Source organism: Dendronephthya gigantea, unplaced genomic scaffold (assembly GCF_004324835.1).
Source record: "Dendronephthya gigantea isolate DGI-Jeju-01 unplaced genomic scaffold, DenGig_1.0 000027F, whole genome shotgun sequence".
In the NCBI taxonomy this organism is placed as follows: Eukaryota; Metazoa; Cnidaria; class Anthozoa; order Malacalcyonacea; family Nephtheidae; genus Dendronephthya; species Dendronephthya gigantea.
In genome coordinates, this window is record NW_021163037.1 from 432,852 (window position 1) to 455,234 (window position 22,383).

Here is a 22,383-nt window from a genome sequence, read left to right on the forward strand (position 1 = left end):
TGACTAAACTTGTTTTTTATGGACACCGCGTTGTGTCCTGCATATAATGCCCCACCTTTACGTTTTGCCCTAAACAACCAATGAACGATGCAATTATTTACGATTATCAGTGCCAAAGCACGGCAATCGATAATTACTATAATTGCTATCCTTAAACTCAGATTATCGTATTCATCAAACAAGACTAAAATACTTTAATTGTATAGTATATATATTATCACTGATGTTCAGCTTGTATTGATTAGAACTCATAACGAAAACGGACAAGTTATAACATAACTTTAAACAGGTGAATTTAGGTTAGTAAAAAATCGAACTTTTTCTGAGGTATGTCGTCATTTTGTTCTCTATATTCATCTCTATATATGGCGAGCATACAAATTGAACTGGTGTGAATTTGAATCGGTAATTTTAAAGCGTGTTTATACTTCAAGCAAAGGAGTGGTTTCCGCTGGAGGAAAAAAACAAGGGTGTTGGTTCATCCGGAGTTTGTACTCTATGCCCAAATATTTTAGCTCGTTTGTTTGTAATTAATTATCTTTGTATTTAAAATTATATATTTGATCGGTAATTTGAAAATGACATGAAAGATCGTGAGTAATATGAAATAAGCCAGGTGACATCCGCATCACTCATCTCTTATATACGTGGTAATTGGTGATCTATCATTCTTTTTATAGGCTCGAGGACAGGTAGTCAGGTTGCCACGGCTAAAAACGATGTGAATATCGGGGGAAAGTTGAAAAATAATTTCGATCCACAAACCATTGCATGCGTGGCAGTTCGCCAGATTCGGTAACAAATTATCACAATCTTGGCAAGAAATGAGTTCATTCCTGTTATAATTAAAGCTTAAACATCTAATCCTATTATTGCATACGATAAAGTAACTTTAAATCGCCAGACTCACCGTTGCCATTAGTGTTATGTGTTCCGCTAACTTTGCCATCCTTCGAGACTTGTAGGAAGTAACGGTATTTATGATAGATTCGGACAATTCTGATATTCGTTTGAGCCTCGGACGCGCGTGCGCTCGCCGTTGCAAGAGTCGATCTCTTTTCTCGTTTGTGTTCGAAAGTGTTTTCAAACGACGTGCCTTCGGAGCTCCATCGTGCCTCTACGTCTCTGTCACGAGGTCTAGGCAACGGTAACGACGAACCTTGAAACATGAGTGTTCCAAGCAGAATGGCAATTATAAATCTCATAGGACCATTAGGTTCGTGACAGCGCCTGTGGAGAGAGAAAATACAATTTGTTCATATGTACATTTCCGTGTCATAGCAATGCGAAATATTGCAAAGATGCAAAGCTTAGCAAATACAGTGATAGGTAAATACACAAAGAGAAATTAGAGACGTATACGCACACAACGGGTTAAAGGTAATTGTAAAGAATTCAGTTTAGCCACTCGGCCGTCTACTTGCTCTTCCCAGATAGGTATAGCCTCTGTCAAGTCTAGCTCTCTTTAACGCGCTGTGACGTCATGCAGAATGAGTTATAGATCACGAGATGATGATTGAGTCATAGCTTTATCACAAAGCAGCAGGCTCTGCCTCGACCCTCAGCGCCGTGGTTGTGAGGGAGCTATTTTTTGTTTACGCCAGCTTGCCATAGCAATGCGAACGCAAAATAACATTCTCGTTTCTTCCAATCTTGTCCCGGGATTATAAAAAGTCTACACTAATTTAATTAAGAAGCTCAAAAGGTCAATCGGGAAGATATCCTAGAATTTTCAACACGTCTGAGATGAATCGACCACTGGAACATATACCCATTATAGGGGAATTGTGTATATGACTTTTGTTCGCAGTTTTAAAAATTCTTGCGGGTTTTTTCATATTGTTCACACATTTTATAGAACACACGCAAAGGGCTAAAAATAATAAAGGTTATGGTTATTATATTAAGTGGGCGGAGAACAAATGGAATACGAACCAGTCGTGAATTGATCAGCGGTAATTTATTATACATGGAATTAAGTCTTTGTGTTTGTGTGATTTATCAGCAATTATATAAAATGAAATGAAATGTTATAATTTTGACTAGTTCAGTAAGATCGCATTTCCCATGTGTTAAACACTTTAACTGTCAACAGATAATCAGCTGAAATAATGTAATTATCTATTGTTTCTAATGCACTCGGCACGCTTAAGATAGGCCTTACTGTATTGGTACAAATTAACGTGACTTACGTTGCTATTTTGGCATTGGAAAGTATTCTCCTCGATTTCCTATGATATTAGTTTCGAAATTCGAAATGTATTCAGGATGTATACCCTGAAATTTAAAGAATTTCTTTCTCCGAAACCATACTGTCAATTCGCCAGTGGATATGAATGTTATGTCCTTATTTGTACTGATTAGGATAACCGGCCTATATAATGTGGTGTGAAGCGCATAACAAAGATAGCAATTCAAATTTTAGAAGCGTATTGCTGCAGCGTGTTCTCTTTTAATCAATTTACTTAGTAAATACAGAGTACGATAGTGAGACAGTTTTATGATATAAAAGCTTACTAATCTAACTCACATATATGAAAAACAAGTCGTGTTCATTCTAAAATTCTTTAACAGTAAACAATATATTAAAGAAAGGAACGGAGGAAACTCCTCGTTACAATGGTATTGCTATCTCATGATTTGAGCCAACGACACACAATTAGGTCGCAGAATTCTGGCAACAGTTTCGACTTCATACCAAAGTCTTTGGAATGCAGTCGCCAGTGGGAACGGAATTTTTGCTTCTTATGTGTTTTAATATAGCTCAAATCTTATCCTAACTCGACCTGAGCCTTCCCGCCATTCGTGTTCATGCAAGAGTCCTCTCTTAATCAAGGGAAATAATTTTTCTAAAATAGCAAATTCATGCAAACACCCAATCAATATCAGGAACCGTCATCGTGGAATTTTTGTGACCTGAATTTCATCAATTTCATCTCCCACTTAGTAGGTGTAAATGGGTGCTTAAAATTTTAGCTGGACACACCCGTAAAAGTTAGGAATGTTACCCGACCTCAATTCAGTATTACTAGAACTTTCCACCTCAAAGAAACTCGTATAGGAGTCTTTAATCTCTAGTAATACAAAACTTTTTGAATCACAGAAAGAACCCTTGGATGATGCATGTACTATATAATCGTCTCCGTCAACCATGTATGCACTTCCTTGAATAAAAAGCAGCTAAATTTTAAATATTAATAATTATATTTATTTCCTTACATACATATACACACTCTGGATTCCCAAATTCGAATATTGTATAATTGTGGTTTTTCAACTGCAAAAATTCCCCCCACGGGAAATGGTCTTTATACCCACTTCCTTAAATACTTGTTATAAAATCAATGAATTATCATTCTGTAATATTAAGTGCCTCGTATCCTCACACAGAGGCGCTGCATGGGTTCGAAATGCCTACAAAAAAGCATTTTGTTTTGAAGAGAAATAACGATTCTTTATAGATGCGCCAGTCAGATATGTATATAAAAGTTATATTACGGTGGCAAAGCAATTTGTATGCAAGGAAAATAACGATCATGGTCGTGCACTTTTTAATATGTAATTAAGATTAAGACTGCTAACATCTATAGAATGTGACAATGACAAAACGTCTTGGTTATCATAAAATATTATATCCTCATATTATGACATACATTCCAAATTCTTATAAGGCACCAGTCCACCACTAATCCGAAGCCTAAGCCGGCTTAAGCGAGTCTATACAACTGTAAATGCATGCATGTGAATGCATTTAACAAGGGTCAAGGACATGGTTGCTCTGTCGTGGTTTTAATTGCCAAAACGAATATGTTTTCCTTAGCATTGCATAATCCCAGTATAGTCGATGAACGAATCATAGTCTCTACCGTGATTCGAGTTTCTCAAATCTTTTTCTCATTTCTCACAACAACGTGCCTTACTCCATTTTAAAGATTTAAAGCTATTAACGTAAAGTCATATAGAAGGCAACAACTCGAAATAAAAAGGACCTTTTCTTTTACGGAGAACACGGCCAGACTGGTCCTGTTGTATTTCGGTACAGACAGATTACTGGTATTTTAGAGTGTTTCAAGAACTCTGCATTCAAGTACATCGTTATTTACATCTGCCTAGCACAGGAAATGCAGTTTCACCGCTATATTCTTAACGAAATACTCTCTTTCAATTTAAAATATGACCGGTTTGACCATTTTAGCCGCTTAATGGAAAGCGCCCTAAGTGTCCCTTATACAGATGGTTTAGAAGGTGATGACTTTTGCCGTCATGACCGTTGCAATATACCAATGTTTAAGAGCTATGCGCTGAAGCAATTTAAACAATAACGTACGACTGAAATTAATATATAGGTTCAATCAAGCATCATGAAGACTTCAAGAGAAAACGAGAATCTCTTATTTCGCTAATTTATAGTGTAGCGTGAGAAAAACAACGTTACACTCTAACCATGTATGGAAAGTCGTAATTATCGAAGCAACGAGTGAGCCGCGATTCGACACATCTCTAGTGTAGAGAGATTAATGTCGCAGTTATTCAACAGCTTATATGTTAAGAGCATTAGCGGCAAGAGATTAAATTCAAATTAAGATTGTTCTCTTTATAATCTTAGGTAGCATAACAAAACAGTATATGAAAACACGTTGATTAAAAAATTAATATCGAACTAATAATATACCTTTTGTCCTTGTAGTGCGTTCACCTTAGACTGTATCGTCCATGGGCCGCTTACGAACGTGTATAGAGCTCTAACGATACGATACAACGGTTGTGTAAGTCTCTTATTACGGCGAGCTTTGTGCTGCTTTGATGTTCCTTTTGTCGTCGGTTAATTACTAAGAGAGTGAGAAAATTAATGTCACCAGGTCGCCTGTATACGCAGTCAATGTGGCATTCCTACCAGCGTGCGACAGTCTATTGGCAGAAGGACAACAAACGTTTCAAAGGCATTGTCTTTATATACAAGATACTAGCCAGGCATATGATTGCCCCGGTGTAGCTTCCGGTAATGCATATAGACGAGACGCTTTGGAAGATGCGCTTGAACGCCTACAAAGACTATTTTATGAGGAGACAATTAAGCGAATTGCGAATGGGGATACTTGATTACTTCCCGAAAAACAAACAGAATTATTCGATGTATCTCGGTAGTACCACCCTTGTGGAGTTGACCAACGGTGACAGAAAATGCATCCAAGAATGCTGATTGTCAAATTTGTTTGGTATTATTGACCTTTTGTAAATAAGTATGCGAATCAAATCTACATGTATATTGTCCGTGTTTGCGAGGAGTGACACTAGGATCAATTTAGTAGGTTTTATAGTACGTTTGAACAGTTTACAGTACATCCACGAGAACAATATAGCATCAGCTAGCGAAAAGTAGTTAATATAGGTGACTAATCTTCCAATGAAATGACACTTTAAGAAAGGAAAAGGTGGAATGAAGCAATCTATCTTTCCTTGACAACGTTGAATAGTGAGTAGTCATAGTGAGTAGGCACGCAGCTTGAACATAATTTATACTACAGATTTCTTATACAAATCTACACAGCTACAGGTTGACCAGTTCGAACTGCTGCATGGGCTATTGATTCGAGCAGTGTTAACTAAAAATGTCTCTGACCTACGGAAACGTGATTTCTCAGACTGCAGGAATGGTGAAAAAGCCAGCTGACCAATTTCCTAGCAATATTTCTGACCCAGTACAGATCCATTCTTTTCTAAACTTATTCTTAGTGCGAGAATTGCATCACAGCGAAAGAAAAAGATACTGGCAATCAGAAGGCGGTGACGAAAGATTAAAAAAAATAATAATAAAATAAGCCGTTTAAAACTACTGAAAAAAGAAGTACGTGACACGAAAGAAAGTGTCACGGATTAATCTTCCTTTTGAAAGGCCACTGTTGACCTGCTTTCCGTAGAAAAGGTTATGAAAACGACGATTTGTCGCTATCAAATGTCCCTATAGGAGCTGCCTATATAAAATAGACATTAAATTTCTCGACATTTCGACGTAAGTGCCTTCGTCAGGGGGAATTACATAGCTATTAACTCTTTGTCGGAGACTCTCCTACCGAAGGTCCTCAGATCGAAACGTTGAGAGGTTTTTTGTCTTTCAGAGCAGTTGTCATCCCACATTTGATGAGAAATTATTCAATGCTGCATGCAACAGCCACGCTACTCTCAGGTTGTCTTTGGACCCGTGAAAATAAGTGCTAATGCAAAATTTCAAAGATATTAACAGTACAGTATTCATTCAACATGGGCAAGATAGTCCTCAACATGTCGTTTCACCAAAAGCAGTTAAACAATTGCGTAAAATATATGTACAAGAAGGCTCTTTCACGTTGCGACCGCGATGGCCCTCGTTCGTCCCCTCAGATCGAAACGTCGAGAGGGTTTTCTTTGATGACAAGTTATGTGAAAACACTACCACGCTGCTTCCTGATTATCAACGAACACATCTAAGGCTTCAATATACATGCCCCTATCCCCTCCTGTTATGCTACAATCCTGGCCAAAACATTGACGATACTCTGTGTTAATTCACACTACAGTCAGCAGTCGCGGGATTTATTTCAAATTTCTCCCCCTTTCCCCCACAAATCAATGTTGAGTGATGTGTCATAACTCATTCAAGCATTCAGCATAGATGCAACATTGATTAGGGGTGGGGGGAAGTGAAAATCGACATAGAAATATTGATGCTTTGCATAAAAAAGTACAAAGTATAGTCGATGGTTTTGGCCAGGATTGTAGCTCTTAGCTATTTATCCTCCATTCGTTAAATACCCGTTCCGATTATACAAGAGCGATTTTCTGGCCATCAACTGGACAAAGGGCAATGATTTGTGATTGCAGTTTGGGTAATTCATGGTGACAAAAATTCCCGAAGTTCCGTCATTAAAGTACACTCAAAACGCCCACAGCAAATAAATTTCGGCAAAAGCTTCAATTAAATTATAATTCTCCGGGTTCGGTTTTTGAGTGATTTCATCCCTTGCTAACTTTAGCAGTGGGTACGGCTAACTTGATTTTCCTTATTCAAACAGATGACTAAAAAATAATTTGTGTATATATACTTCCTAGAGTTGTTAACACTATATATGGTAGCTACATATAGATTACATACTCTGGCATACATTCTGTAAATTTATGGCCGTAATTAGAAAAGTATAATTCAATGATAAGCCGGATGTTTTACTTTTGATATACCAATATCAATTATGCTCCTTTAACAAGTGTTTCAGAATCCAAAACTCGATCATTCCCTCTCAATCTCTTTCGCTTTATTTTAGTCTTATCTATATATTCCGGGATAGATTTGATGTGGATACATATCTTCATATGTTAATGATTGTTGCGAGTAGGCGTATTTTGCAACATTCCCTTGTTAAATTCGAACTATAAATTAATATTGAATTAATGATCATGAAATACCAACCCAATACAATTAGAATATTCGATCCAATATCAAGCCTGATGATTACAATAGTACTTGAAGCCACAACGATAGATTAATAAAGGCAAGTAGATCTTCAAATTTTCCTCTGCTATCAGTTTTTGGAGAAACTTTTTTGTACCTTTAGCCTTGTGGTTTTGACCCAGTAACTGCAATTTCCAGTTTTTGGTTTAAATTTATTTTGTAGTTCGAGTTTTAGCTAATTGCTTTCAGTTCATATGGAGTAGAATTGTTATAGGAAAATTATATAACCGTTATCGGAAAATGAAATTGACCCCGAAAACGGCGAATATTTGCAGTCTTGAAATCATTTTCACGGTAATACGCTGTGGAAAAAGCTAAATTTAAGCTGACAATGGCATAGACTACTTTACGGCATCGTGCGTTACGCGGCAGCCAGGCGGGAAATAATCCCAGCAAGGAACCTTATTAATTCAAGTAGCTAATAATTGCGAGCAATTAACGATACGAGACGCCGGATATCGACCGGAAATCGAGGCACTGCGATCGAAGTGAACGAAAATCACGCAAGTGTTAATTTGCGACCTCCTGTTTGTGGTTGCTAAACGAGGTCTAATTCCGATGAACTATGTTCGCGACGGATGTGCAGTTGAACGTGCATACTGTGTCACGGAAGCGGCATTTTCCTATTTGGAAAGTTGTGCAAGCATTGGTATGGCTGCCATGCACGTTTTAGCAACAGGAGACCGCGTCGCAATGGAGATTGTAATAGCCAATAAAAATTGCAGAAATATTCAATGATGGTGGCTAATTGTTCCATAAATTTTCATTCAAGTATTGATTCAATCTTATCGCACAGTCAAACCTCGCTATATCCGCGAAGCTTAGGAGAATTGCGGTGTTAGAGAAAGTTAGTAAGTTGAACACGTGTCGCATGAAGATCGATATTTGCCGCATAAGTCATGTTTTTCCACTCAGGTATCCTACTATTTAGACTACAAGAGGGCCGGATGGGTCGTGAGAAAATTCATGCAATCAGGCACTGTTTCATTGCAAAAAGCATTGTTCTAGAATTTTTTCCTACTAACGGAGGACTGTATACCACACCATCGTGTATAGTAATAGCACGTTGGTAAGTACTAAGTAGTCATATTTGATGGTAAGTAGTCATAATTCATATCCAAATTCGTTCCCAGGGTCAAGCCCAGGATGCATAGCGCCAGACTTATTCCTAGTACTCCTTAGCGCGCCTTGCATTCTTGTGACGTCACCAGTTTGAACGCGCGGGAGAGTACAAAATGTTTTTAATTCTTAATTCAAAATGGCGGCAAGAAAATTTTTTTCAACCAACACTGATCCAAAAATATTTGGATCAGGAACAAAATAAGGGCAACTTTTTGAAATCTCAACATTTTGTGGGCCTCTCAACGTGGGCTGCATAATTAACAGCGCGCGCTTACAAGGCCTGGGACTAGGCTGGCATAGCGCAGAAAACTCTGGAAAAGATGGAATATGTCACTATGTGAATAAAACCGTTTGTTGTGACAATATTTCGGTTAAGATTTCTTAATTGTGATGGTGCAATTTTATGGTGCTACTTTAGCCTGGTTTATAATACATTCGATTTATTGGCACGGAATGGAATAAATTTTTTTGATGTTTGGTAAAAATTCAACGAATGTTCCGGGCCAAACAAAACATGTACAATATTTGTAAATATTTTGATAAAATATATCGATAGAAAATAAGGAACATGTAGTCATGTACGTAGTACGATATAGAAAATAACATTTCCGGAGAATTCATTCAATATTTCTTAGATACTGTGGGGTAAAAATATTGTAATATACGCAATGTCATTCTGACATTTTATTAGACAAGAGGCCCACGCGTGGCCGTCTTAAAATCCCAATGCTACCGCGCGATCAACGCGAGTGGGCATTTTATAATTTTCCCTAGGGAGAACATAGCAATGAAAATTCACGTAGTATGGTATAAAAACATTCCCTATAGGGAAAGTATGAAATTTGATGCCTGTTGCTATTGCTTTCCCCAGCAACGCGCCCATAACGGCATTTCAGAGAAATTTCCTCAAAAGTTCATTGAAAGATTCATCAATTTGCCCTAAGATTTGTACAATATCTTCAGTGAAGCCGGAGGATCGAATATTGTGGTAGTCGGGAATTTAGGGATGCCACCTGAATACTTCCCGCATAAACATTTCCCGCATGATGCATTATTTCTTGAATCTAAATTTAATTTTTGTTAGTGTCTGGAAGGGCATGTCGTTCAACAATTTTACCTTCAAAAATAGAATTATATTTTCATTGTGTGTTAAAACGGTGGTGCGTTAAAATTTTCAGGTGGAAAAATTTTAAGAAATGCGTGCAGCGGTATATATGAATCCATAAAATTTACAGTCCAGTTTTGAACACGCGAACATTGTGATACAAAAAATGAAGAGAAGTTACTTAATAACTGGGCAGTTTATTTCGTAATGCTCAGTCGTTTATACTTTTAGGACAGACATTTTTTTCAACACATATTCGACTGTGGTCGTGAAAATATTGTGCATGAAATTGCAAGTTAATCATAAGCATATACATGAATATAGTTTTCGTTGTTATTCGCAAGCGCAGGTCAAAGTCAGAGAAAGACTGGGATTAAGACGCTCATGATTGGGCGAGGAAAAATATTTTGTAGTTTATTATAACTGAACTGTCAATTTAATACATGTTTCCAAGGTTTGAAATTTGAAAAATTGATACACTGTACATTGTAAAAAGGGTGAACTATGTAAATATTCCTAAATATACAAATATGAGATTGCTTTTAGGATGGGATGTTTTGGGTTCAAACTAATCCATAGCATTTCTGCGCTCTTCAAGTAACCCTGTTAGTATTTCACAGGTGTTGGAGTAAATTTCAAAATTTCGCCGGTGGTACATACCCCTGGGCGCCTCAAGCCACCTCAGACCTTCTGCCCCACGTCGGAAGGACTTCACCCCATTTAATTTTTATACCCATTCGCCTATGTAGGTTATGAGGTTAATTTTAGATGTAATTCCTTGCCTTTGAAGGGTCACTTATTTTATGTCAGAAAATGCTTTATATAGAATGTTTAGTTTTGTTCCTTGCCCAAGTTGATTTTGCAGGGTCGCTTTTTTAAAAATAAAAAAACGACCAGTACCTATAAGTGACATATATAGTTTGTGACATATATAGTGACATATAATTTTTTTAAGTAATTAAATAATGACGGTATCAGAAAACGTGTGACACCGCGTTTTCAGTTTTCGAGTTCAATTAATAAGGGAGTTTCATTTTGTAATATATATATTCACATGAATTTTAAAGTGGTATAATTTTAAAGTGGTTGTCCGTTTATATGTACCTCAGTACTCTTTGCTTTTCGCGATTCACAATTTTTTCTCAAATCATCTTTTCGCTCGCGAAAAAACTGGAACCTCCTAAATTCCTTGTTTAAAGTCAGGAAGGAAAAAACGAATTCACCGTTTGGTAAACGCAACGGTTTTATATTCCTTTTGGCCGTTGGTAAAGCGAATTTTATTGCTACGTATGATCTTTAACTTAGGGCGTTACCTGTAAAGGAAGCGTGGCGTTAAGAGAGCCCTAGCTTACTCTCTGGTGAGTATAGTGAATTATGCCATAGTAACATAGGCAACGTATAACGTCGTAGCGGTAATACCTGTTAGTGTTAGCCGCGTTGTTTAGATAGCTGTTACTCTAGGTACATTGTGAATTATGTCATTATAACATAGGATAGCGTTATAGCGTAAGGTTATATAATAGCACGCAGAAATACCTGTTAGGCGAGGTGTTTTTTCCCATATTATATTAGAGCATAACCAGCGTGCGACGTTTACATGTACATATTCTCCTGACGGTGAGGCATCACCACACATATGTAAAAGAATATTGTCTTCTGGCGTTTGCCACGACGATACGAGGGGTACTGGCGTTTTCCCAAAGAGAGAGGCGGGTTCCTGAACGAGTGGCAATAACGGAACGCCTTCGCGCTATATACGTAGGCACAAAGTGCCCTTTTTCCCACAGAGGCACGGCCTTACTTTTCCGAAAAGGGTGGGGGACAGTATGTCAGCTTGTATAAGCAAGGAAACTCCTCAGCGAAAGACCGTGGTGTGTCAAAGCAAGATAAAGGTTATGAAAGAGGCCTTTCAGTTACGTAAACGTCCTCTATTATGTTGGTCTTCACCAAAATGTTTCACTCTTTCGCTCGGTGCAAACTTTATGTTCTTATGTTTGTTTTATATATTCTCTTATTGAAGTATATGGGCGGGTAATTTATCATGTACACACATACAAAAAATACGACGAGTTAAATGAATCAGCTAATTTACATATGTTATAGGCGTAACTTTAAAATTATTAAAAAGACAAAGCATTATGTAACATAAGAAACTATGCTCTTACCCCCGAAATGTTCCTCCGCGCTCAGCCAGAATATTTCTATACAGTTCGGGGAAAATATTCCCTGAAATTCGTCCGCAGTTCGTGTAATAATAACTTGTAATCGCAACTATACGATGCCTGGGTTGCTTCTGTATTCAAACAATATACGATATTGTGAAATGATAATTGTCTTTATATTTGAAAGACTCCAACGTGGCTCTGAGGCAATTTTCCAGTTAAGCTAGTTCCTGCATGGGCAAAAAGCATTCATTTAAGAATTCTCTTTATTGTCTGCTCTGCTTCGCGGCACCGTTTGATACCATCATCTTGTCGACCAATCAGCTCGGCTATCTCTACATATAACGCGGAAGAAGGCGAAGCTTTAACGTTTTTAAACATTTCCGAAAGAATTCGTTCAGTAGATAACAGAGTCCTAGTTGTCGTTGTAGCGATATCCGACATTGTTTTAATGTCATATTTTCATCTGTTTCGAGCAACCTTGTTTATGAAATGAACAAACGGTATACATAGAAAATACAACAGTCAATCTATTGTGTATTGTGTTCACGTTCGTAGAAGCAAGCCAAATCGAGTTTGGCAGGAATAGGCTGGCATTATTGACGGTAACCACAAGTGGCTTCTATAAGCAAGTACTTGGATCACTCAGTCATTCAGTCACCAATTCATTAAGGTGTCGAAAATGTATTATTGATACGTTCCGAGCGTGGGGAGTGTAATCGTGCATCCCTACATTTACGTAAAATTTCTTGAAGGACGTCCAAGTTTACAGCGAAGGACGCATAGCCATAGAGAGGCAAAAAGGCACTTCTTCACTGTTCATGCAATCAGGACACGAGCTGTTTCAGTTGTCTACTCGCATTGCCCCATTGACCAAAAATGCTATTACAAATTACCAACATTATTAAATCAAACTTCGCTAAGGGATATGGGCAGTCACGACTGGAATCGCAAAGGAAATAAAGCAATGACCGTTTGTAAGGTTTGATGGGGTCAGTATACGCGCATCATACTTCAATTTATAGAAAAACAGTCAGCTGGCATTTTTTACGACTATCATGGGTTGTCGGAAAGTGCTGCTTGCCAGGTATTCTTGGATTTTATATGACGTCATATATTCCTTTAGCAGTCAACTCTAAGTCAAGACAATAATCACAATATAATCGCAACTAATTTCACACTGCATGTATATGTGTTGGCTTATTACTTCGCATGCATATGCCGTATGCTCACACTTAAAGCGGACTTTCGCTTGATACAGTATGAAAATGATAGGTTAATGCTGTCAATTAGATCATTACAATGATTATGTAATGTTGATAATGAACGATCTTCGTGTTCTAGAATATTTATTATTATAAATCCTTCCAACTGTAGAGTTGAAGCCAATATAGCGGCCATGTTGAATGGCCCCGCCTATACAGCTCATTTGCTGTTGCGTAAATAAATAGTTGCACGTTCGTGGAAAAGGAAAAATATTTTTGAGATGATAATTCATCATGGAAAAGCCTCTTATCCTTCCAAAATTTGCGGGTGAATAACCATTCAGCATGGCGGCTATCACTAGCTTCCCAGGTCAAACAATATATATTTGCTTTCCTGGCTACCTCTTTTAAAAACCAAAAAGTTTAGCCTAATCTAGCTGACACATTCAAAAATCCGGCTACAAAATCGTGTCACAGAGTATAGGAAGCGTTATCCAGTTTTATACGCCTTTATTCTAAAAGGTCGCTCACACTCAAACTTTTTAAGTGGAGAGCTTAATCAGCTTGGAATTTTGCTAGGATGTATGGTATTCCATGCACTTGACTCAGTTAACTGAGGGCTCGTTCTGATGTTTTTACCTAATTTAAAAATCTTATCGTCGATTAAGTTAAGACTCTCGTTGACCAGCATGATGGCGAAATTCAAGTTCCACGTCTAACTCAATGAGTTTGAGTGAGTTTCAAAAAACGGACATTAATATGACTCAACTCCATGCATGGTGTACTGAAATATTATTCAAAGTCTAGTATACTCATCGGATGCGGCAATATTTTGCCATTTCACGAAACTAAAATATGCCAGACAAGAAGGGACGTTCAAGGGCTCTGATGTGAAATAACGATATATAATAAAGATCTTTGCATCTTTAATAAACGCCCTGGAGCCTTTCCATATAATTATTATAATATAATAAAACATAGATAAGTGCGACTCAATATACATTCCTATGGTAATCACTTCCATGTATATTTAAGTGGGTTTGTTTATATAAGTACATGTTTGCACAAAACGATATATCAAAAACGTTTTGAAATATATCATGCAGACAAGATATTCTTAAGTGCTGTTCTTGAGACATTGCACTTCACGTACCACACCTTGAAGTTTAATAACGAAAATCACACGAACGTGATTGAGTCTATGAGACGTTGAGAGACCATACAATGTGATAGTGTGCGTTCATTTAGTAACAACGTATCATATATTTTTTGTAGAAAATAGTGAATTGTTTTTTTTTACGTCCTGTCCGTTATGCGGAACAACGCATTAAAAATCAATTCAGTATATAATGAACTAAGGGGGTCGGTAAGTAGGCTAAGTAGTTAAGTGGGAGGTTTTCATTTTCCAAGACGCAACTAACACAATATCAATAACGTCATGCACAATTTGAACGAAAGCTAGCTCTAGGGCTTGTTTGTATGTATAGTCTAACATCAACCGTCAGTATTCTCCCTATCAACAAACCTATTAACCCATTGTAAATTATTGGCACAAAAAGCAATATTATTTTACCTACTTTTATTACCGTTGGTTAGCGCTTGGCCTTTTAAGCTCAAGAGGTCCAAGATTTTCTTCGCACGTCTATGGCTTCTTGGCGGTAACTCTTGTGGCATCAACAGCGAATCGACTATAGAGGTGGTAGAACTGTCGTTTAGACTTTATCGGGGAAATTTACGGCCGTATAGATGAACAGTAACTTCTTTTTTCATGAACTGTTTTGCAATTTATAGAGGAGATTTGTTGGCTGTGGTTCAGTGTAAGGAGGCTTCGCACTCTGCATGCAATCCAGGAGTCGTTCATTTATTTAACGACCGTTGGGATGGCTTAAACCTAGTTAAAGCACTTTGGCATATTGGCAACGTTTTGTCTATATATGGCATCTTAATCCTCTAATCAGTTTTGTCCTTACTTGGTCGTATAATAAAGTATGAATTTGAAGTTAAGTGCGTTTGAAGTAGACATTACCATCTTCAGGTTCAATGTGCGAGTGGATTTTCCCTTTGAGCTGTTTGGACTTGTGAAATGTCCTGGCATCTCTAAAAATGGTATAGATGATGAATTAATTGCCATTGGGTCCGCCTTTACTTCAGAACACGAGGTGTCCAGCCAAATTTCTTTCATTTTGGCTGCAAGAAAACCTTCGAGCGAATTCTTTCAGGGTACATAAAAATGTCCAGACTATTTTACGCTAAACTAAGTGTCATGATGAAGCGGACAGATCACATATATTCACACAAGTAATTTTTTATGCATTGCATGAAAATGATTTATCTCGACAAGTAATTAGTAATACATAACATACGATGATTAAAAAAATTAGAAGATGTTCTATATAACACAGCTGCGGTGAGATATATTAGGTGGCCCAGAAAAAAACCTACTGTGAATAATTGTATACATAAAAATTCGTAGCAACTTCAATGCCACAACGCTGTGATCGACCCTCACAACCATGCATATAGCATCAGGTTTTCAAAAACACAATGCAACGATAATTTTATACATGCATGTACCTAGACTTTTTACGCGTATCCGTGTTTGGCTCAGCCTCAGCGTTACAATATTTTACATTACAATACTTTACAAAAGTCGCTTTTGATAGCTTTCGCTTTTCGCTCGAGACACCGACTGGCATGTTCTAAAAAATGAATTTCCAAATTCTCGCTTTTTTATACCCCTCTAAAGGCCTAGTGAAAAAAATGATGGCTCCAATATCATGAAAATTTGCTGCATATAACGACTGTAATTTAACAGGAGTTGCCTTTGAGAAAATCATGCATTTCATTTATTTAAAATATTAATCTTGTTCCCTTTGTATTAAAATTTCTCAGGGCTAATTGATATCCCTATAATATACCTCATGCAAACTGTAACCGTAAAAAAATAGCCTAGACATTAGAATCTTATTTCGACTATGTTACCTTAATTAAATTACGGATTTTTCACTTATCTCTGCATGTGAATTATAGAATAAAAATTAAATCAGTCATCAAAAAAACGTAAAGAATATATCAGGGGGTTAATTTTTGCCTTTATAGGCATCTAAGTGCATTTACAAACTACTTAAGATTTTTATGTTCAATGATCTGATCAGATTGAAAACAATTTCAATGTCTGAGACAATTGCTATAGCCTATACCTATAATTAATATTCTTAGTGCAAAATTTTGTGAATATTAGTTAATTGGATATCTTTATATACAGGGTTTATAAAAAAAAGTACACCTATTGAAATGAAGCTTCTGTTGGAATTTGAATGCATGATTATAATGCACTGGTAAATACCAAAAAGTAGTTAGGTTAAGGCATTCAAACCTGAGCGTCCGCTTTTCATTTTAAATTTGGCATAATAATAAAGCATTCAAATTCTAACAAAAGATTGATATTAATAGGGGGTACTTTTTTTCATACACTCTGCAAATTTCATCTAACTCGCCTATTTCCTATTACGACTTGAAGAATTCTTTGAAAATTTAATCCGAAACATAAATCAAATCTACTTGCATGCAAAACCTTACAAAAAAAAACCCATCTCAAACCATTGCTCCTTTGGCTTGCGTGCGCTATATTATTTTATTTGGTCTTACCAAAATCTTTCCGGACAAAATAGAATGATTAAATTGTGGATTTGTGAAGCAGAATTGTAAAATTTTAAGGCACAACTTTTTACCATCTAAAACCAAACACAAATGATAAAAAAAATCAAGCTGCTTGTGGTGATATATGCATGCATGAGATGCCAAATGACCCCCAGGAGGCAAAAACAATACAATTTTTAATAACTTTTTAATCTCAAATCGTAACCTGGTATTTCTGAAGCAGACTAATTTACTCTTTTCGAAAGCCTCTTCACATGTGAGCTTAATCCTATCCGAAATGCTATCATTAGGGCAACCCCCCTTGACGTATTCTAATTTAGCTTTGCAAGATCTTTAAGTACGATAACCAATTTGCCTATTATGTCGATCACTAAGAATTATTTTCTCTTGCTTATTTACAACCGCTTAGAAACTATTTTTTTATAAAATAACATGTATATATTAACGCGGATTCTGATTGTTCGAAGCCCGTGATTGGACCCATCCAAACCCCGAAATTTAATTAGCTTATGCAAATCAAACTTGGAAGACTACATTGTTGTTATATTTTCCGTGTTTGGAGGCCTGGTCCAAACTGAGAATGTTGTTTGAGTTAAGAAAAGCTCGCAAAACCACTTGCCTTTGCCTCGTGTTTCGCGCCCGTCTTCAGAAAAAGTAATTATGTACTAACATTGTGAAATCATGAATTGTTAATGCCCAACCAAATTTCGTGAATGCACATGCACACCCTGTATATGCCACATACAAATTCAATACAATACGGCCGCGAGTGTTGTAAACAACTTCTGAAATGAATTTGTAATAAATTAGATTTTAATTGCTAAGCAAATCAGTTACAAACACTAGTGGTTGTAACTGATTTGCATATCTATTTAAATCGTATTACTCGGGCTACCGTAGGACTGGTAAACCGAGTTGAAAAATGGGCTCGGTTTTTTCTTTTGCGTCGCGAGTTTACGAAAATCACGCGTGGACAGCACGAAGTCTTCGAACGAATCGAAATCGCCCCAGGACACCCGCGCGAGTGTCACAAACATACCATGCATGTTACTACAAGATAACTGTAGCCCAAGTGAACGCCTGAGTAGGCGTCTTGTTTATTACAAATTCATTTCACAAGTTGTTCACCGCAGCGCTCGTAATTGTATATTCAATACACCACGGCCGCTCATGTTGTAAACATTATACAAATAATCGTATACCTTGGTCTAGGCGAAGATAAGATTTCCAGTGTGCGTTTGCCTGTTCTTTGCTGCTTGTCTCCACTGCAATCAGACTCAACATCACTGATATCAGAATAGGAATAATTCAAGTCTGACGTAGAGTTGTTGCTAGTATCTTTATCAAATAACACAGGACTTGAGGATTTTGGCGATGAACTATGAAGAGGAGGGTTAACCGACTTTGTTCTGCTCTTTCTCCTCTTCAGTTCTTTTCCTCGACCAATACCATTGCTCCCTGATGGTCCTGGCAAAGTGTCACTTGCCGCAACTGTAGTTGATGTATAGGAATCCTTATTGTTTCCATCATCTTGTATTCTTGCCGGCTCATTCTTTGACTGTCTCGTCGTGGCAACTGTTTCCTTTCCTTCAGCTTTTTTCGGAACTTCACTTTTAACCTTTCTGGGGGTTTTTTTACCAGCATCACTTCCTCTCTTCAGCATGATACTTGAATCTTTCATGTTTTTCATCAGTTCGTGTAAGTCCTTTAGAAGCGTTTTAAAACCTTCAGTCATCTCGGTCTCTTCCGTTAATCTTTGCTGAAAATGATACAACACAAGCAGTGTGATCTAGAGATGCACTACACACACAGTCTACACATAGTAGCAAAATAGACGTACTTTCGTTGCGTCGAGTTCATTTTTCGCAATTGCCATCCCATTCGCCGGATAACTATGATTACAAAGTACCAATCAGTGGGGTCGATATATATCTTAAGATTGCTGATAACCTTATTCCATAACAAATGCTTAGACTGTCTCACATATACAGTGACTATAGGAAAGGTTGCTTGCTTAACCATCTAAATTCATGAATGATGACTATTCATTAAGCTTGAAAATATTTATACAGAAAATGTACAAAACCCTTGCAATCCTGCATCGCCGCCATGTTGGAATCGAAATGGTTTCACCACTTGGACATTCTGCTCTCTTCCTTCAGCAGACTTCACTTTCAATTCCAACTCCTGAAAGTCATAATTTTTCATTTATTTTAAATTCACTAAATCAATTAGTTCACTTCTGCCTGTCTTTGAATTCGCATGTTGTTAAAACCATGCAGGAGCACACGTTAAGAAGGTAAGTCGCCATATCGCTATAAAATGCATGTCAACACACCTTTACTTCCAATGAATACTGCAGTTTAATTTTCGCCAAATCTTGTTCCAGTTTTTCAACAAGTGCTTGCGACTCTGCAAACTTTATGCCAGCCTAGAGGGCGAGAGATACATTGCCATTGACATGAAATATCATGTCTACATCATATACCAATGACTGTATACATCACCTTTTCCAGTGCCATTTCCATTTGAGTAACCTGCCCACTTGCATTATCGTAATACTTCATTATTTTATCAAATTCCTCTCTAATATTCTCGTTCTCTTGGTTCTTATCTCTTAGTTCGGTTGTAAGTTCCGACGCCTTTCTTTCGAAGTGTACTTTTTCCTGAAATTTATCATATAAAGGCATACATGAAAAAAGAATTCCACATGTCTAGCACAGTATTCTCTTTTTATCTAAGATAAAAAAAGAAGACGACTGCTAAAACAACAAAAGTCATCTATCCCTTAGAATCCCCTCCCCCCCCCTGCCTTTTACGCAATACGATATATGTTACCGTGTCAACCTTGTCCCATCGATATCATGCATGGTTATATCGGACAATATAGAAACACTCTGATGATGTCTTGGAACTAACTTTCCCAAACACAACATGCGAGATTGTCAACTGATCTTACGACACAACACAATGAACAACACAATTGACACAACTGATCTTTCAACATACCATTGAATAAAATGTTGTCTTAAAGTTAACTGATCTGATATATTACTATGAAATATTTTAACTAACGAAAATATTCTTTCTTACTTCAGCAGTAGCCTGTAAGCTGTCCTGAAGCCACTTGATTCTATATAAAAAGTGATAACAAGGAAATCTCGTCATTGGTCTTTTCATGCATGCATGCATGCAGGGCTGATTACCAGGCACTTCTTTGCTGAAAGCTGAATTCAGCCAATCATTTGACTCCCCTCATGAGAGACTTCAAATTATTTTTGTGAAATCATGAATAACCATGTGAAATCACGTTTACCTAACCAAATTTCGTGAATTAGATCACATGCAAATCAGTTACAAAAACTAGTGGTTGTATCGGAAAAATACAACTACTACTGTTTGTAACTAATTTGCATGTCTATTCAAATCCTATTTATTACAAATTCATTTCACAAGTTGCAACTAATTTCTCCACCTGTCTTTGAGACTGTCTACTTCTTTTCGCTTCGCTGTTATCTCCTCTTGCGTCGCCGATGCCAGTTTTGTTGCTGTTTATAGAACAGAATACACTAATTTTAAAAACAACATACAGGCATGTATTTAAAGGAATAGCGCACAAATTTACAGTTTCTTCCCAAATAATAATTCTACCTTAGGTTGAAATTCGATATATTTCATTTTATCTAAATTTTGTTATGATAAAAGGATGCTAATGAACCAGTGAATTCCAGTACGAAATACAGACAGTAGATAAACTGTATAACGGGAATTGGCAAGTTTTTTCGCGTCCTAATATACTGTGCAAATTTGCTAACTTTATTTACCAGAATATCAAAACTGAGTAAAGTTACTGAAAAATACCGTGTGCTGTATCAGGAGAACAATTTGCGTTTGTAACATACCATTATATTAATTCGCAATATAACATATAAAAATGTTAGTTGGTTGTAGTGTACATACACCTCTACATACAATACAATACCTTTTTCATTGGCTTCCCTCTTTGCCTCAAGAACTTTCCTTGTCATTGCGAGGTCGTGCTGTGAGCCTGTAGTGAAACAACAAAAAACAATTAATGGCAAATCTTCTGAAAGAGTAATAAACAAATTAATTTTATTTATTTATTGTTGTTATAATTGTTATTTCCTTAAAAAACAAGACCTGAGAAATAAAAGTTATACCTTTAAGACGTGATAAAAGTTTGGTAATTTCTTTATCTTTCTCACTTTGCTTGCCATTCATTAGGGTCACTAATGAATCTCTTTCTTCTCTCAATTTAGTCAATTCTACAACTTTATTTTCGACTTCTCTCACAGCTTTGTTTCGATCTTCCATGATCACTTCCAATTCATTACTTCGCACTTCAAGTTTTGTTTCCATCGATCGAAAAGTCGCTTCCATTTCGGCTAAAACTTGTATCTTTGATTCGAGGTTTTGGGCGAGAGCATCTCGAGTTCCTTTCAGCTTCTCATTTTCCTGAACTTTCTCTTCTAGAAACCCAACAATTTGTTGTCTTTCAACAAGCAGAGATTCCCCGACAAGATGTTTCTGAAACAAAAGTTCTGCCAATTTCGATTCCTGTTTGTTGAACACTTCTAGACTCTTTTCTCTTGCATCCAGTTCAACCTGGAGACTGTTTATAACGTCTTTCGCGCGAGTTAAATCATCTACGTTTTCTCTCACCATATTGGATAAACGAGATTTTTCATCCTGTATACGCAACATTTTCTCACTTAAATTTTTAAAATTGGTGTTCAACTCTTCTTTTTCAGCCAATATGGCAGATTTTTCATCCTGACTTTTATCGATTCTTTCTCTCAATCTTCTACATTCCTCCATTAATTTTAAAACTTCGTCAGTCTTATGTTTCAGTTCTTCTTTTAGTGTCAACAGTTGTTTACGACATTCATTATGGTTGTTCTCCATTCTTTCAAATAGTTCGCTACCTTTATCTTTCTCAAGTGATGAAATTTTGTCAGTTTTAAGCTTTAGTTCAGCTTCATGTTCTTTCTTTATACGCGTTATATCTTCTTCTCTCTCTTCAACAGTTTCTTTCAGCTGTACAATTTTACCCAGAAGTTCTTTTTCATTATCTTTGTGCTTTTCGTCGACATTTCTTAATTTTAGTGCTAATTCCTTTACTTCGTCTTCGGACGCTGTCTTAATTTCAAGCATATTGTTCGACAGTTGTTCTTTCTCAGCTCTAAGGTTTTCTAACTGGTTTTCCAATTTCTTGCGAAGGACAACATCTTTATTGCGCTAATGCATGGAAAAGATATATTATAAAATCTTTCTGTTTCAAGCAAAAAAATAAATGCCTGCCTGTAGCCATTTTTTTCCCCGTGCTACTTTTTAGATTCCCTTCATTTAAAGTCTACTTCTTGTGGATAAGATAATACACATGAACACTGTAAAGGACTGTTCACACAATCCAATTCTATTGGATCCAATTCACTTCTGACGTATGGAATATAGTGGGTTATTGATGAGGCAATAGTACATTGGCTTCGGTGGGTTTGCTGCTCATATACATTACAAGACAACAGACTAGTATAAAACATCCATCAAAAGTGAATTGGATGGATCGTGTGAACAGACCTTAAAAACAGCAAACAATTTAAAATTTGTTACCTAAGATTCATTGAT

At 36.8% G+C, this 22,383-nt stretch overlaps 1 protein-coding gene across 5 annotated transcripts in view; it reads right to left on the reverse strand.

The window, feature by feature from the left end:
* Positions 1-1,105: 1,105 nt before the first annotated feature.
* The window catches only part of LOC114523352 (coiled-coil domain-containing protein 158-like), a 28,187-nt gene continuing 6,909 nt past the window's right edge, over positions 1,106-22,383 (reverse strand). For 2 of the 5 annotated variants that reach the window (XR_003687012.1, XR_003687013.1), the window contains exons 11-23: positions 20,919-21,996; positions 20,720-20,785; positions 20,213-20,285; positions 19,831-19,870; positions 19,245-19,403; positions 19,076-19,168; positions 18,824-18,924; positions 18,578-18,629; positions 17,940-18,496; positions 15,104-15,174; positions 14,655-14,765; positions 4,673-4,829; positions 1,144-1,230 (exon numbers count right to left, since the gene is read on the reverse strand). Coding sequence is in view for 1 of the 5 variants with exons in the window: in XM_028544248.1 (XP_028400049.1) it covers positions 1,202-1,230; positions 14,655-14,765; positions 15,104-15,174; positions 17,940-18,496; positions 18,578-18,629; positions 18,824-18,924; positions 19,076-19,168; positions 19,245-19,403; positions 19,831-19,870; positions 20,213-20,285; positions 20,720-20,785; positions 20,919-21,996 (2,430 nt within the window). In the remaining 4 variants the exon portion in view is untranslated. Of the gene's footprint in view, positions 1,231-4,672; positions 4,830-11,875; positions 12,208-14,654; positions 14,766-15,103; positions 15,175-17,939; positions 18,497-18,577; positions 18,630-18,823; positions 18,925-19,075; positions 19,169-19,244; positions 19,404-19,830; positions 19,871-20,212; positions 20,286-20,719; positions 20,786-20,918; positions 21,997-22,383 lie in introns of those variants that run through there. The other 3 variants (XR_003687015.1, XR_003687014.1, XM_028544248.1) reach the window with 3 other exon arrangements.